Raw genomic sequence first — 16,605 nt, 5'->3', positions numbered from 1 at the left:
ATTGTACAGGGGCCTTTCCTCCCATGTCTGTGAGGAGAAGAAAGGGATTTACCTAGAACGCTGCCATCCCCGTGAACAACGACGGATGTCTTAGTACGTGCCGAAATATGCCCGAGTAGTGACCGCGGCACGATATGCAAGAGCAAAGCACTGCCGGGAAACCTGTGTCGCGAATTTAAGTTCTCGCGAATCACTCCTCAAACCAGCTCTGTTCGCAAACGCAAAAATATTTTCCACGCGGAAAAAAACACTTCTACCCAAACACCCATATCTAAGGCCCCGGGCTTTCTGCGAATCCGCGAAATTTTGCGAAATCTTTCATTTGGCACAAGATTTCGCTGAATCCCATACTTTGCTCGAAATTTGGCGGAGTTTTGAACGGAATTTCGTGGAAATCGGATTGGGTCAAATGACGTGATTGGCGCGATGTAGACTGATACTACGAGGTGCAGTGTCTCAGGAGAAGTATTGCACGCTCACACGGCCTGCCCTTTCATCATCACCACCATTGCACGCTCACGCAAAAGAGCATAAGGGTAAACGCACGCTCCCAACTGCTACAAGGTACACATGACCCTTCGACATAGCGTAACTACAGGCGTATTTTGCGCCATCGCTTTATTTGAGCACCCCTAGGTTAGCACCTTCTTTGTAAGAACAAGTTAATAAATACGGTACTTGGGTTTTCGAACGGAATGAGGTAGATTGCTCCTATTGCGATCAAGTATTTGTCGATTCCTATAAACTCTGCATAGATACTGAAAGATCTTGCAGCAGGTATAAAATAATTGTAGGCGACAGACGACATTCGTTTTCAGAGGATAACGCAATATATCGCGTAATGCTGAGTTACAACAGCCCTTAGAATCTGTAAGTTTATAAAATAGTTTTGTTTCCACATCATCCAAGAAAATAAAGTATTTCCCATTTCAAGCAGTCGCAATTCTTAATTTGCCGCAGCAGAAAACCTTTCCCACACCTCACCTACAGTGCCTGCAAAGTGTGCGAGGAACAAAAATGTGTTAATGTAGTTCCTTTATGGAAGAGATATGTACAAAAGGTTTTCTTGCACAACACTACAAAGCATCGTCTCACTCAAGTCCCAACAAGTGGTTGACAAACTGTACACACAAGATGATCATGGGCTGCCAGAGCACTAGGTAGCGAATGAAATCCAGGAAGTTGCCGTACAGCATGTGTGGCTTTTGCCATCTGATGTTTGTCAAGGAAGAGAGAGGAAAGGCATAGGCATGTCATCGTGCCATTTTATTCTCTTTACTTTGCACTATGTATCCAGACACGCACTTTGGAGGCAGAGCCACATATTAGATGGGAGTCTGGCCATTAATGGCTCATGCCTATACCTGAAGCTCCACCCACTTTTTCAGTTTTCCGACCAATGAGGTCTCGAAATATGCGGCGCTATCAATCAACCTATCCTCACTATTTCTCCCTGAATCCAACATAGGCAGCGCCATTTTGGATGGCAAGTGGACTGGACGGGATTGAAATGGATACCTCTCACAATCTGCAAAACTGGTGGATTTTTGGTGCAAATTTGATGAACGCCACCTAGAGAGCGTAAGGCACGTCGGGAATTGTCATCTGCTTCCGTTGTTGCACCGCTGCCTGCAGAACCACCTGCTGGGACACATTCTGTTGTTGGCACGATTTTTAAACAAATCTACATTAATAGTTGGAATATAAGAGGCAAGAATGTTTATATCCATGAAATCGCGCAATTAAGTATAAGATAGCGCCAGGGTAAAGAAGACTGGCTTTGGGTCGATAAACCTCAGTCCATTTTACCGCAAATGGCGCAGCGTCGCACTCCGACGGAAATGAACGTAACGGAACAAAGGATACGGATGGCAGAAAATATGTTTGAGGTCCACCTTTTCCTTGCAGTAGGGACAGGTCTGCTTCTTTCCCACGATGCACCAGCCGCGAATGCAGAACTCGTGGAATCTAAGAAATGTCAAGGGGTGAATGGAATTTGGACAGACCGTCGGGCGAGGAAAGGATACAAATGACCGCAGGGCAGTTTGTACGTCTGCTCCACTATGGCGTCGTTATTGTCCATGACCAATATCTTGTTCCCACACACTGCGCACACATTGGGCTCCAGTTGTCTTATCGGGACACCTGTCGGCGTGTAATACTGTTAATGCAGAAGCAGAATGTGTCAGCCATCTCTTTTCGTATCTCAAAAGCAACGAGGCGGACAAACAAAATAGCAGTTACAAACGCTCGCCGTTAAATTACCCAAAACAAGTACGAATCGTACTTGTGGGCAGGGTAGGTTAGGTTAGGTTAGGTAAGCAACCGGGAATATCTAACCTCTATGCCTAGCCTAACAACTAACCTAACCTAAGCAACTGGGAATATCTGGCTCGCCCACTAGCCATGTACTCAAAGTGAGGTGAGTGAGGTGCCATCTAGGCTAGAGACTCGAGACGTAATGCGCCGTTAATAACCCCTGCGCTTTAATGATGGTAGCCATTGACTGCAGTCATAGCTGCAGATTCAGCGATGCGGATGACGCTTTATGTGAGCAGTATAGGAGACAGACACCTTGTTTAGTACCCACGATAGCGAAACTCCGAGACCAGGGACAAGGAGGGACATACACTAACGACGTCTCAGACACAGCTTGAGAGTTTATTTCCGCAACATCATACGTACTTAAACCACAGAGACAAAAAGGAAGTCCTCAAGGCCAGAGGGAAGGTCACTGAAGGACACAGTTCTCACAACCCAAAACGAAGAGCGTTTCTCTGAGAAGCCTCCTCTGTTGGGTAAAGAGGGTAATCAGAGAAGGCTTCACTCCTTTCTTGTCTCTGTGATTTAAGTAGGATGTTGCGGAAATAAACTCTTCAGCCGTGTTTGAGACATTGTTAGAGTACGTTCCACCTTTTTCCTCATTCTGGGTTTCGCTGTCATAGATACTTATCACCACCTCACTCGCTAGTTAACCATCTTTTCACCTCATTTAATCTAAACAGCATCCGCGGAGCTCATAGCTGAGTGCAACATTGAGGGCAAAATGGTGTAATTGACACACTTACCCCAATGGTGCAAGCCATGCGATCTGTGATTATCTCAGAAATGTCACGACCTAAGAGGCCAAAGTAGAGGCCATAAAAGAGCATCAGGAGTCCTATGTCCATCCACGTCTGTGGCTTTGCTTGAAATATTAAGTTCACTCCCAGCAGTGTCATCATCACTATAATGTAGCCTACCACACCTAATGCATAGCTGAAAAAAATAAATAAATAAAGGAGGAAGCGTGTTAGCTGTAATATAATTACACCCAAGGATCACAGTAGGAAGGTACAAATCGAGGCCATCTTAGGCATGTGAACAGAAGCACCATACCAACCCCCAACCATACCAACGTGTTCAGCGCTTGACATGGACTTGGCTTCATCTGCACGTATCCATATTCACAACACTCTCAACAACATATACACCCCCATTCGTAAGAGATTACTCCCTATATACGTACATCCTGTCTAAGCTTTTTTTTTTTTTTGTCAACTGATACGCTTTTTAAGAGTGTAGTCCCAAATTTCAGATTCTCCCACACTTGTAAAAGTTCGATAAGTAAGATAACATAAAAAAGACCACGAGGTGAACCCATTCCAGAGCCATCATTGAGATCCCTGCAAGCCACATATATTTCTGGTGACACGCTCCTGTAGCACCTGCCCTAATGTCATCTTAAGGCATCTCCAGGTTACTTTATATTACGTAGGTTCTACGCCTTAAAAAAATAAAGATCTGCCAATGACAGCCATTCTTTGAGCGGCTATAGCCACAAAGACTAGCCATGGCCAGCCACATGGGTGGCCACGGGCTTTGACATTGTCCACAGCATTGGGCTGAACCGGCTTTACGTGTCAATGTAACAAAAGGAGGCCTTCCTTAGCCTAGCTGACAATGCAGAGTAATTGTGGCGATACCTTTTCATGTGGACAACGTAGAACCACTTGTAGACCCATCTAGGTGTGGTCCTGGCGATGGGCTTGCGCAATGCCCAGCTCACCACTATACAGGTTAAGACAGTAAACACGGACCAGATGAAGACGAAGCGCCACCAATGGGAGTAGCAGGACATGGCCAGAGGTACGATCCACATACCCACCATGGACACCCGCTGCCGAGAGAAAAGGGATTCGTACTGTCTTTCCTATTGCCATTTCATGTCATATAATAATATACGACGATTAGTAGGACTCCGCAAATAGTCATTTTAACGTGGAAGCAAATACAGAGACAATTGTTATAGTCTAGCCAACATCTATAAATGGCAACATGGTTCAAAGATGGATGGCTTCGGAGGAATGTTAAGCGGTATATTGGAAGGACAACTTCATGGAACCACAAACTGTCTTGCACAGGGTAAATGTCAATATCTTATTGTTTGACTCGCAATTTTCAATCTACATTTCTCTGTCTTTGTCTCTCATCTATCATATTTTCGATGCAATGCACTGCATTGCGGATGTGGTTCTATGTATATGAGCCGGGGACACTCTAAAGCTGCATAGCTAAGGAATCTTCTGCAAACTCGAGGATTGCCGCAGGTTACTCCTGCCTCGACAGTTACATCGTTCATTTTAATCCCAGCACTTTCACGTAGCTTCTCGTCATGTCCAGAAAATGCCCTCAAAGTAAGGAAGAACAGATGGCCTTTTGTGGACCTTTCGCTGAGCTTGTTCCGTTCATAAATCTAGGCTGAAAACATGCCTGCACCTTCGTAACTATTCGAGCTGACTTGGTTACGAAGAAATGTTCCTTCGATTCCAAACTCAAATATACGATTCCATAAAATTCGAATCAAATACACACTTACTCGCTTCAGTATTTGAAAAATCGGTATATTGGTACAGCAGTAATGATTATTCAAACACGAGTATCAAAGTGAACATTGACAGCACCTGGTAGGAGCTGAAGTGTCGTTTCTTCCACTGGACGAGAACGACTTGAGCAACGACAACGGACACCAAAAGTATGAGGATCATGTAAGCGTGCATCCGCTCGTGCCCACGGTGCTTCTCGTGCATCCTCGCATGTTCAATTCTGGGGGGAAAAAGTAACGTGACAGCTTGTGGGTACATGCTTTAGCAGCAACCAAGAAATAATGAGGCAAGCAAGTACAGGAAGAATTTCTAAAATATAAATTTCGGGTTGATATCTAATAAGATGGACAATGAGCTTAAAAGGCTCGTGACAGTTGTTTCCCGTGCGTGTTGACCCACATTCCAAGTTCTACTGCAAAGTGAAAATGGGCAGGTGAGGCCATGGTGATGTCTCGCCAATAATTATTTTACACCAGTGTGTTGAGGAAAGACTGGACAGATTCTCAGACAAGAAACGCACGCAAAGGAGAGCCCGTTCCAATGTTGCAGATGCCTGTCATTTACCTGTTGCCAACCAACCTCTTTTAACAGAATCCAACAGCAACTTGTATTAATTTTGTCACCTGGCTTATGCCAAAAATCGTTTGACCGCAGCAGTTAGTTTTCCATCAAACTACACCTTAGAAATCATATTTGCTGTCCCAAGAAGACCCCCCCAAGCTTGCACTCAGAAATCTGCTGGAAGTCATATTGTTTCTTTCCGATTACTCTTTTTCAAAAGCATGTGCAATCACGGTGTCCCCAAGTTCTCAGGCTTGCCACCCCATTTGTCAACGCACAAGAACAGCAATTCTTACTTGAATCTTTCGTCATCTGGGAATTTGGAAAGGTCTATGCTCTGCAAAGAAGAGGAACACGTTACGTACATACACCAAAATAACCTGCAAGAACAACGATCAACCGCGAAAAAATTACTAGCTCGTGTTGTCGTCAACGCCAGCTCTTTATAATGCAATTCGAAATAATAATGAAACCATTATGACCTGCGAAATTGGAAAAATCGAGAGAAGCTGTGAATCGATAATACCGTAGTACCGTAGGTGAAAGACATTTATTGAATTAGCCGGGTGTTCGCTCACTTTCGTGACAAACAGGTGAGCTAAGCTCTCAAGCACAAAGTGCGCCAACACTATCTCAATATGTGTAAGCACAAAAAACACGCGATGCATTTTAAGTGGTTTAAGTCACGTTGCAATAGGCGTCATATATCCATGTGAACTTTCCTGGTGATACACTCAAGTCGGGATACGGTGACGCGTACTGATAAGATCCTCAGAATGTTCTCAAGAAGTCAACGTTGACACTTAAATGCTAACAACTATAGGTTCGAGATGATTTAATAACACTTACATCATTTAGTACTAGCGCTAAATCGATGCCGTGGTGGTGATGCGCCATGTTCCGTTCACTCACAGGTTCATTTGCAGCAGAGCTGATTTACACGCCACACCTCGGAAGCAAGCGGTGGCGCCACTCGTCAGCCCGTATTAGGGAGCCTCGTATGTAGGTTCCTTGAACCCAGTGGTTTATCCAGAGCCCCAAGCACGGAGGGGTGTTGGAAAAAATTGGCGGGGGGTCATTACTTTAGTTCCATCATTACAGCTTAACATATCATTAGCGACATGTGCCTAAAGCTGCTAAAAGGGCATCCCCTGTAAGAGGTACACAGGTGAAAAAGCTAGGGGGGTGTCACCGAACATTTGGGGGTGTTAGGGGTAGGGCCGGCGATAGAGGGGAGGGGGGAGGCGAGTAAGGCGAGAGCCTTAGGCCCCGCACACGAAGCCCTCAACCAGGGATTACTTTGTGTGTGTGTGTGTGTGTGTGTGAAACAGGCCCTGCGATGTGCCCCACCTCAGGCTCCGCACACCCCTAGGGATTACAGGCTCTGGGACACACATATTCGCACAAAATCTAAGGTGTAGCGCGTAATCCTGGAGCGTAAGAGAAATCTGGCAGGTCAGAAAACCTGAACATGAGAGAACTGATATTCTGAGGCTGGAACAACATAGAAAGGACAAATACATACAAGACCTCAAATTGCCTAAGAAATTAACGATGAAAGATGAAAGTCACTGAAAAGGTTAGCCAGCTGTAGGACTCGAACCCACTTCTTCTGGATTCCTATAGCTGGCTAACCTTTTCAGTGACTTTCATCAGAAAACCTGCTCTCCTCGGAAACCATGCAGTCGGCAACACGATGTCAATTGATGTTCTGGGGCTGGAGCACAGAAGAAAGGACAACCACACAAAGGTTCAAATGCCTAAAAATAATGAACGAAGAAGAAAGGAAGTCACTGAAAAGTGATTCCACTTCTGGATTCCAGATGACGTGAGTTCGAGTCTTGCAGATGGCTAACCGTTTCAATGACTTCCTTCCTTCTTAGTTCAGTCTGCAACGTCATGTGCCTCGCCAATACTGAGGCGAGCACCTTAATTTTTCTTTCTTTCTTTTTGCAGTTGCATTCCGCCCCGCCCGTCATGCATCTCGACTGGTTGCAGTCACTAGCAGATAATTCTTAGTGGCCAATGAATGGTCCTCTGCCAATCTGACGTCACGAGACGTGAGGTTCCGCTCAGGTCCCCCAAACTCACCTCGGAAAAGCGTGCAACGAAGAAGGCCGCCACTAGATACCCCACTGTTGCCGTTCCGGATCACTTCAGCGCGCTAAGTTTAGCGGCAAAATGTTTTTGTTGTTTCTGCGAATGAATCTAGTCTTTATATGTCCAAATACAACGCGTATAACAACTTTCTGTGTCGTGTTTCACTTTTTGGTCCCGTTTTTGAACGTATTGAGCGATCGGAAGGATCTAGTGCACGGCTGCATGCATCACATAGTGTACCTGTCGTACACCAGGCGCCGCAGGCGCAGTCGTCCATTTCTCCTTCGGTGACTTGGCCTGGCTTGGATTGTGCTTCAACTGGATCTTTAGCGCGCTACAATCAAACGCAAGCCAACGTCTGGTAACAATGGGGTATCTAAGGGCGGCCTCCGGCATTGCACGCATCGGGATAGGAACAAATACATGGGAAAATGGCGACCTTGGGGGACCTGGTTCCGCTGGGCGATGCGCGCTCTCTTGCAAAGCAATTTTCTCAGTAAATTCGCACTTCCCAAAGCAAATATTTTGCGTGACGGTTCCTGAAGGTATAGTACATTGTACTACATCATATCAGCACACTGCTCATATAGTATGCTCATATCATGGCGTAAAAAATATGTTTCGAGTCCTTTAAAAAAAACTATAAAATGAAATAAAAATTTTGAGGGCTTGGAACGTATATTTTTCTACACCATCATACGAGCATACTACCATCAGGAACCGTCATGCGAAATATTTCCTAAGGGAAGTGCGAAGCGCAGCGGCGGCGACCTCGCTAGCGACTCCTCGCGCAGTGGTTTACCCAGAATTTTTTCTTTTTTTTTTTTGGGGGGGGGGGGGGTCTGTAAGGGGGTGTATTTACATGCTTTTCACTCAATATTGCGCAATCTCACAAGATTTTTGGGAGGTCTCCACCAGATTTGGGGGGTGGGGGGTCAGGATAAATCACTGTACCTCGCGTCTCGTGATGATAGGTGGAAGAGGACCCTTCATTGGCCACAAAGAATCACCTGTTAGCGACAGCGGCCAGTCGAGACGCGGGAGGGGCGGCGCAGAAAGCGAATTATTACTATTACAGTTACGTCATAGCTGCGTTACGTAATACCGACATGTTCCTGAAGTTGAAATAGCAACGTCAAGGTCCCCCCCCCCCCCCCCCTGGAGGGGGTCACGGGTAAAACCGTTGAGCCTAAAACTGTTGAGGTAAAACTGTGTCGCCAAACATTTGGAGGTGGGTATGGATAAACTTGCCGCCTCTAGAGAACCCAGGCGAGAAAGCAAGCGAGCTGCAGGCAGGGACCTATGATGACAAACCTCGAGACTTGGGAACGTCGAAAGAACCGTGTGTGCGTGTTCTTTCTACGCTCCTTAGTCTCGGGGAGTTTTCATCGTGAATTTTGTTTCAAAATGAGCAAAAATATTCGTTCTGAAAAAGACAACATCAAAACTAGCCACACACGACTGCGGCTGAATTTTGAACTTCCATAAAAAACATACTCAGAAATGCACAAAACGCTCGTTTCGTCCGGTTTTCTGTGTGTGTATGTTCTCCATGAGGCCCCCTCAAGGAAATACGTACATCGAATTTACACCAGGTCGCTTGTACCCTCCTTCTGTGTGCAGCATACGTTGGCCGCGAATGCAAATATGCTAGCGACCATGGGTAATCATGCCCGCCATCTTTTTTCCTTTTTTTGCAACATCACGCACAGTTTCGGTTTCGTTAGTGGTCCGTTTATAACCTCACGTATGAGGTATAAGACGTCTTTCGTTTCGTCCAGCGGTCTCAAAAATCCCACTTTCACGCATGCCCAAAAACTTTTAATCAACAGGAAGTGAAACTACCGTTCTGAAATCCGTGTGGGTAGGGCTAACTGAAATAGCACATCGCCCAAAATAAACCCGCGTCCCCAGTCTGACAACACCCCAGACCACTTGAGCTCTACGTCTGACGGTAGCCATCATGTCTACCACACTACTAACTGTCGAAACAACAGCATCTGCAAAGTCCAGAAGTACGAGCAAGAACTCCATTAACAGCGCCTGCATTGAAGACCGCACCGTTGAAAGTGGTTACCTCTCGGCGTTACAAGAACGGCTATTAGCGGAATGTGCTATACTGAGCCGCGACCGCGACTGGGAACAGGCGTTGGTCCTCGAGGTCGGCTGCGGTTGCGGAGACACGACAACCCAGCTCCGACTGCGCCTCTCGCCCTTGCTTATCCGAGGTATCTACGGGATTGACAGTAATTCAAACGCCATCGATTACGCATTCAATAACTACGCCGATGAAATGACAGATTTCGCTGTGGCCGATGTTGAAGACACGAGCACGTTTGAGCTCAAGTGGGGAGGCATGTTCGACTGGATTTTTTCGTCGCACGCGTTGTTGTTCGTCAAGGATCAGTCGAAAGCCTTACAGAACCTGTTGTGGTGCTTACGACCTGGGGGTCGCTGTTTCTTCGCTGTGCCTGCAGCAAAACCATCCGATTTGCACTCTGCTGTCGTCAAGGTGTTGCAGTCGTCAACGTGGAAAAAATACTTTGAAGTAAGTTTATTTATGGTCTCGTATTCCCATCTGAATCATATCTACTGGCTACTTGCTGTTCTCAAAGGTAAAAGCGGGAGTTCTGTCCGTAGCCTCTTGGTCTAACGACTGGACCAAAAAAGCGCAATTGACGATGAAACAGTAAAACGTTTTTGAATGGTTACAGAGCATACCAGAACTGCTGTCCGATATGGCAGACAAGAACTTCAACCGCTTGTGGTTCCACCATGCGCAAGCGGACCGCATCTATTCGGCACTCTTGGAGCAGGTCGGCTACCAGGTGCTCAAGACGAAGCAGATCGACTTCAAGTACGATTTTGCATCTGCAGCTGAGTACAAAGGTAGGGGCATAAAGATAAATGGTGTTAAAGGGACGGTCCTATCCAGAAACCCATCGAAGGACCCAAGTTCGATTCCTGGCGTCAGCACCTCTTTGCCCTGAGTTGTTTGAATTAGATACCACTATGGTCGGTATCGACCGGCTTACGCGGCTGCAGAGGCTCCGGCGACAACGAAATCAACGTGACGTCACTCCCTAACAGGAGGAGTGAGAGGGTCTCGCTAAGAGGAGAAAGGCGTCGTCCGAGACGTCTCACCACCCTTTTTTTTCAAGGCCGTCCAGAGAGGGAATTCCGGCATACTCGCAACCTCCAGCGTCTGCTCTTGTCACCTATTCCATCAAATAGCAGTCAAACTGCGCCACCATTTTGCGTGGGATTTTCGATACCGTGATTAGTGGTCAACGAGGAATAAAATGACGCCATAGTTTCGAAATAGACAGGAAGGAGTGCGACCGTCCTCGAGGGTTTTACAACAGAGGCAAGGAAGGTTTTTAAAAAGCCACAGCAGAAACACAGTGTTGTGCTCAAGGTAATTAGGTCGTGACTTGAGATACCATGCTTGCTCGTTTTATAGCGCGTTAATTACGCATGGAAAACCGGAGTTCACTCGATGCTGTATGCTACGTGCCAGCCGTGCATGAAACAAACATGCAGGGAAAAAAAAAATACATTTGTGACGTGTGTATACTATGCAAGTAAATATGGCAACTCAAAGCTGTTCAGCATTATTAATTCAGTTGCTGACTCTCTAAAGGCTAATCCACATGGAGCGATTTTTGAAAGCGATCGTCGACGGCGTTCTGGACGACAAGGCGCGACAACAACAGTACCCAGACGTGCGAGTCGTAGTTCCGAGCGAACGTGTCGCGGAGGTTTTCCCACCTTCCTTGTACTTGCTTAACTGCGAGAGAAATTCGGCGTGGTTACACTGTTCGTACTTGGTACAAAATGTACGTGACCACTTCACCTTTTCGAAAAAACCACGTCGGTTCTTAGGCAATTTGAGGCTTTGTTTGTATCTGTCCCCTCTATGTTGTTCCAGCCTCAGAACATCAGTTTATCTCTGGTATGTCCTGTCCACGACCTGCTAGATCAGGCCGTGGTCCCGCCGGACGAGACAACCGCGACCCAAATCTGGCAGAGGCGGTCCTTCGTCGGTCGCGCCATTTCTCGCTTTCTGTGGTCTCCAACCTCCTGCTAGGAGGCAAAAGTCAAGGACATGTCCAACAGGTCACAGTACTGGCAATGAGTGCTGGTCTCTATTCGTTACAGAATGCCTGGAGAACGTGTTTTTGAAGCCCATTCAGCTAATTCCTACGGACAAGAGACCCGCTTTTCTCAAAGAGCTCATCAAGGCAGCTTTGAAGAAACTCAAGAAGAACAAAGATGGGACTTACACGTGGAACATGAAGTATGTTCTTGTGCTTGCCAGGAGGCCTACGCTGTAACATCTGTAATCACATTTGTATGACCAAAACAAATTACCTGAAATTGTGGTGGGAACACTCTCATGTTCCATTCTGCTACGTTGTGCCGGCAATACGCATGAAATACATTTTCACTTCATGTGGATGAAAGGGGGCTCCGCTGTCAAAATCATGGTGTAAGTTTGTTCCAGAATAAATGTGAAGGCTCGTGCAACAACTATTCGTTAAGTACTGCTCCGCGCATTTTCTTAAAACTACATAAATCCATCAAAGAATGGTGGCTGCACAAAATTGCCCCGTGTTTCTTTCGGTTGTATTGAACGCGCGATGAAATGACACTGCTTAGTAGTGCTTTACTCATCAAGCCATCTGTGAGCCAATGCTCTCATCACTGCACAATTTAATTTACAAAAACACTTTGTAACACCAGCATTCTTCTGGTGTGACGTAGCAGTGGCTACGGACAAGGCATGCCACTACTTGAAGCCAGGATTGCCGAGTCAAAATCCTGAAAAGTCGCCAACGCGCCCTGAGGAAGTAGCCAACTGTTTCGCCAGTGGCGTGTAGGCATCATATCATGTGGAATGAGCTCAGCTGCTCGAAAGTAATAGTACCAGGAATGTGAAACTGACATTTCTAAAAACACACACGTGATGCACATTGTCTGCCTAGTAAGATCTTCGGGTCGCCGAGACACATACGAGTTTACGAAAAAGAACAAAAACAGCCTCGTATCGATATGATTAATGCTCCACGCTAAACATGCCCAGAGAACGAAACGTAACCAAACCCTAACTCAACATAAATCTTAAGATAAGATTAAGATTCGTTTAATATGCTGTGTCTTTGTCACAAGGACGTCTCCGTGAATCTACCCTTACTATACCGGAATCAATGGCAGTGTGCATGACTCAGAATCTTATCAGTTGATTGAGTGTGATAGACACAGTACTTCGGAAGCCACGTTATCAACGATCTATTACCACTAGATCAGAATGTTCATAGCCATGTGAATGGCTATGAAATGCAACAACATACTCCAGGGAATAGAACGGTTCTGCCTGTAAGCAATGCAGAGCGTTCCCGGGTCTATAGCCCGGGGTCAAAGCCGAACGGGAAGCACAGCACAGCTATACACAAAAACGCGAATCAAGGAATGGGCGCCGCCGTTAGTGCTGCCACCCCGTGGTAGACTCAGGAACTGTGCACGTGTGGACCGTGTGGACCACGACCTAATAACGACCAAGTCACAATCAGCCAACCCCTATGGTTTAGGTTTAGGTTTAGGCTTGCCTAATCCCTTTTGAATCCCTATGAGGAGCCGATCCGCCAGGGGCGCTACTCATCGGCACGCCACGATTGGACGATGGAAATTTGAATTCTGAACGCGCAGAAGCGTATGTACAACGTACAACTACCGTAGCAGACGACAGCGATAGATCCTATGAAAACGCGTAGAATGGCGATGATAATCAACCTCAGAATGAAACATCTGTGGAACGTCCACCGCTTGTACAGAAATACTATGGTAAGTTGAAGTATAAAGTATTGTAGAAGTTGAGGAAGCAATAGTGAGTTTTAGTACACCGTCGATAAGGTTATCGTGCCTATCGGAACCAATCGCAGTCGCGCGTGACTCAGTATCTTATCCACTGATCGGTTCCGGTTGATACGGTTCGACGCAAGCCACCTTATCAACGGTCTGCTAAAACTCTCTAACTGGGACGATGGGAAGCGCCACCGCTAACTTCCAAAAATGCGGCGCTGGCAAGGGGGACGCACGACATGGTCGTTATAATCTAGTAGGTCGTGGTGTGGGCTAGAGCCCTGCGCGGATGAGATTTTCGACATCCGCATCCGACCCGCATCCGCGCAACCGATCTCCGCATCCGCAGCACACACAACAGTTTACATCCGCATCCGATCCGCTGACCAACACGCACCATCCGCAAAATCCGCACGTTTCGAAGGACGCGAAAGACCTCCGAAAGCATATGTTGGTATAATTTCAGATGCCTCCATGCTGTCACGGAACGACTCACGACGACAAGCAAAGGTAAACATTTCAATAAACGCGTTATGGAGATTCTTCTGGAACGCGTGGAACGCCACCTCGTCGGTGCTCGCGCGGTTCGAGACGCCAGAATGCCTTCTCTCCTGCCATGGCCGTGTATGGTCAAAGGTGAACCCGAACATGCGCTCGCTATCGCAGCGCAATACAAATAAATTGCTGGTGGAAAAATTACAGCACGCGGTATATCCGCATCCGATCCGCTGCCTTCGTACCGCATCCGACCTCGCGCCATCCGCATCCGATCCGCACACCGCAGAAAGTTCTGAATTTTCATCCGAATCCGCAAGTATCTTGCGGATATCCGCGGATATCCGCTTCCATCCGCGGATGGTGCAGGGCTCTAGTGTGGGCTGCCGTTTGCAGAGTTCCTTTATTTTCCCGTGTATTTTTTCGTTCATTTTCGTGTTCATTTTCTCCCGCTCGGGAACTGGTGTAGAACAGATATCGTATCGGCCAGCGATCCTCACGTGACAAACTGTGCATACCGCGCGCGGAAGCAAGCGGTATGCATCTTTTTTCTTGATCTTTCGAACGTTGATACGCTACTCAGATATTTACCGGATGACTAGTTATAATGAAATGTTAGGTTATCGTTAGTCATACTCATTAAAGATGGCGGCCACCAGTGTTTATTCCAATGAGAAGAGCGATTTTGGCAGTTCACCCCTGTTTTGTCATCGCTGGGAACGAGGCTAAGGAGCGCAAGGAGACTGGTGGTTTGAGAGCAACGCGACAAGAGCCACTGTCCGTTCGGAGTTGACGTGTCCGCAGGTGTGAAGGGGAAGTTGCTACGGAGACAAAGGCGATGAGCAGCGCTGTTTGTTGTGTATTCATGGAAAAGTCTCGCTATAGTAGCCCGACTGGTACTTACTTCAATTATACTGCACCAACCCGCGTTTAACGCAGTACTGCACTGGGTGAGCGTGACTGTGAAGTTACTTCGTCAAAAAGCCAATAACATTACATTGATATCGTAGCTGTTTTCACAACAAATATCCGTTCAGTAGATTGTCCGTAAAAAATTCGTGAAAGAACACTCTTTTTTCTCTTTATTTTGTTCATTGTGCATCTTCGGAGACCCGTCTTTCCTTCACCCCCAATGTGAGAAAATGAAAGAGCGCACTGTCGCCTACTGCATCCTGGAAAAAGATTAAAAGAAAACACAAAGTACAACTCAAGATAAAGGCTGTTCCGATAGCGTCACCCGATACCTGTGTTTTTGCACTGAGGTGGCACTGTGCTCCTTCACCGTCTCACGTTGGGGGGTGAAGGAAAGACGCGTCTCTGAAGATACGCAATAAACAATTCCTTCACGAATTTTTTTGCCGACGATCTACCGAACGGATTTTTATTCTGGAAACAGGTACGATATCGGGTGACCGAAAGGAAAAGATGTTCGCATTGGGACAACTTCGTAGCTTTTATAATTAAAAAGTTAATTAACAATTTTTAGGTAATTAGTCATTCGACGGTTGAGCAACAGATGGCCAAGAACATCCGCCAGCCCAGAGATGACAGAAGTGAAAACAGGATGTCTATAGCCCTTATAGTTTTTTATGGTAAAATCTGTATTAAAAAAAAAAAGAAAGAACACCCTGTACAATAGAAATATGGTCGCATGCAATGGCTGCGATAATCCAGGAGTAGGACGTGACGATATTTCAACATATGGTTTCTCTAACTCCGGAGGTGCGCGACCGCATGTTAAAAGTGCAAACTAGGACAACAATAACCACTACTTACAACCTGTTTCAAAGATTCAATATAATTAAAATCGCAAATATGTATAACTATCGCCTGGTGCGTGCCTATCGCAGCTGTCACACAAAATAACGCAATCTTTCTTCACTTAGCCATATCACCACCTAATCCTAACTTGTACGCACCGCACCGAGTGTTACACGATCCTACGCTCTAGGACCAACTATGGGTCACCGTGACTATCGCAAAAACTACTAAGCCTCATTAACTCGCATCTGCGTCTCTAACGCCGCATCTACAAAACAACATACTCGTGGAATCACTCTCACTGCGTTTAATCAAGTTGATGCATCTCGATTAAAACCGGTCCTGTCCGTTTCTGCAACATTATGAATCGTGTCATTTTTGTACCCGACTTTATTACTACATTTTGTACGTGTCCCGACAAAAGTTTACGGAAAACGGGAGTGGTATAAACAGCCATCGGAGCAATTCCAATGCTGCAAACAGGAGCAGATAGACCTACAAACGGGTGACAGGGTACTCTATGCACCTCTCAGTAGGTGCGTCCACACCAGTTCGCTGCTAGGGCGTCGCTCCGATCAAGAAATATATGTTGCTCTAGTGTTCCGTAAACTTTTGTCGGGATATGTACGTGTGCTGAATGTGTTAATTCTTTGTTAAACTGTCGCTCATTGTCAAGTGGTAAGGGAATCAGGGCTCGTCAAGCTACTTGCTTGTAGCTTTTTGCCTGTTCCTCCCACAGAGTGGATTGGTAAAATAAAAATTATTATTATTATTACTATTATATCTGACCGCAAATCAGAAGCCCCAGGTTTGAATCCTGGCGTCAGCACCTTTTCCCTGAGTTGTTTGATTTAAGAGAAATCGAAACAGTTTGGAGACCTTCTTTCCATTAACACGAATTCAAACAGTTCAAAGCTGCGCTGAGCACTCTGGGATTTTCTCACATTGTCTATCGCTTATC

General features: G+C 46.2%; 2 protein-coding genes across 3 annotated transcripts; one reads left to right on the top strand and one right to left on the bottom strand.

Moving 5' to 3' along the window:
* Window positions 1-1,020: 1,020 nt before the first annotated feature.
* On the bottom strand, window positions 1,021-6,377 carry LOC135395063 (E3 ubiquitin ligase Rnf121-like). Of its 2 annotated transcripts, XM_064626258.1 has the most exons (8): window positions 6,276-6,377; window positions 5,723-5,763; window positions 4,944-5,085; window positions 3,966-4,159; window positions 3,069-3,258; window positions 2,028-2,161; window positions 1,867-1,968; window positions 1,021-1,212 (listed from the first exon to the last, which is right to left on the bottom strand). In XM_064626258.1, the coding sequence occupies exons 1-8, from the start codon at window positions 6,321-6,323 to the stop codon at window positions 1,092-1,094; spliced, it is 972 nt and encodes a 323-aa protein (XP_064482328.1). In that variant the 5' UTR covers window positions 6,324-6,377; the 3' UTR covers window positions 1,021-1,091. The 2 variants fall into 2 exon arrangements, with proteins under 2 accessions (XP_064482328.1, XP_064482329.1); XM_064626259.1 differs by lacking the exon at window positions 2,028-2,161.
* A 3,043-nt stretch (window positions 6,378-9,420) lies between these two features.
* Window positions 9,421-11,992, top strand: LOC135396267 (juvenile hormone acid O-methyltransferase-like). The gene is made up of 3 exons (XM_064627288.1): window positions 9,421-10,074; window positions 10,241-10,415; window positions 11,688-11,992. The coding sequence occupies exons 1-3, from the start codon at window positions 9,490-9,492 to the stop codon at window positions 11,861-11,863; spliced, it is 936 nt and encodes a 311-aa protein (XP_064483358.1). The 5' UTR covers window positions 9,421-9,489; the 3' UTR covers window positions 11,864-11,992.
* Window positions 11,993-16,605: the final 4,613 nt, after the last annotated feature.

This window comes from Ornithodoros turicata, chromosome 5 (assembly GCF_037126465.1).
Source record: "Ornithodoros turicata isolate Travis chromosome 5, ASM3712646v1, whole genome shotgun sequence".
NCBI classification, from domain to species: domain Eukaryota; kingdom Metazoa; phylum Arthropoda; class Arachnida; order Ixodida; family Argasidae; genus Ornithodoros; species Ornithodoros turicata.
This window is presented reverse-complemented; position numbering and strand designations above follow the sequence as displayed.